Source organism: Buceros rhinoceros, unplaced genomic scaffold (assembly GCF_000710305.1).
Source record: "Buceros rhinoceros silvestris isolate BGI_N320 unplaced genomic scaffold, ASM71030v1 scaffold15723, whole genome shotgun sequence".
NCBI classification, from domain to species: domain Eukaryota; kingdom Metazoa; phylum Chordata; class Aves; order Bucerotiformes; family Bucerotidae; genus Buceros; species Buceros rhinoceros.
Genome location: NW_010401924.1, coordinates 4,876 through 5,219, shown reverse-complemented (window position 1 = coordinate 5,219; position 344 = coordinate 4,876). Strand labels below are relative to the sequence as shown.

Below are 344 nucleotides of genomic sequence, written 5' to 3'. Positions count from 1 at the left end.
CCAGGTTGCCTTTGCTGGGGGCCCCCTGCCAGGCCACGCTGACGCAGTCGGTCTGGAAGGGGATGGACTGGATGCTCTGTAGGGTGGGGGGGTCCAGTTTGGCTGGAGGAAGAGGAGGGGAGACAGGCGGGGTGATGAGGAGGGGAGACAGCTTGAGAGGTGCCGATGTGGGCAGCGCAGGGGGCCATGGCCTTGCACGTGGCTGTTGGTGATGCCGTGGGCTGCCCGTGGGGTGCTGGCCTTCCCGTGGTGAGGAACAGGGAGAAACCACCCCAAAACATTCCAAACGGCTGTGGCAGGAGACGGGAGCAGCGTGTGCCCCTGCCTGGGACGGGGCGATGCTG

General features: G+C 66.3%; 1 protein-coding gene across 1 annotated transcript in view; it reads right to left on the bottom strand.

Annotated features, from left to right (window-relative positions):
- The window catches only part of CSF3R (colony stimulating factor 3 receptor (granulocyte)), a gene marked incomplete at both ends in the record, with an annotated part of 4,242 nt that overhangs the window by 1,330 nt on the left and 2,568 nt on the right, over window positions 1-344 (bottom strand). Inside the window, 1 exon segment of the mRNA XM_010132461.1 lies at window positions 44-102. Coding sequence (XP_010130763.1) covers window positions 44-102 — 59 coding nt within the window.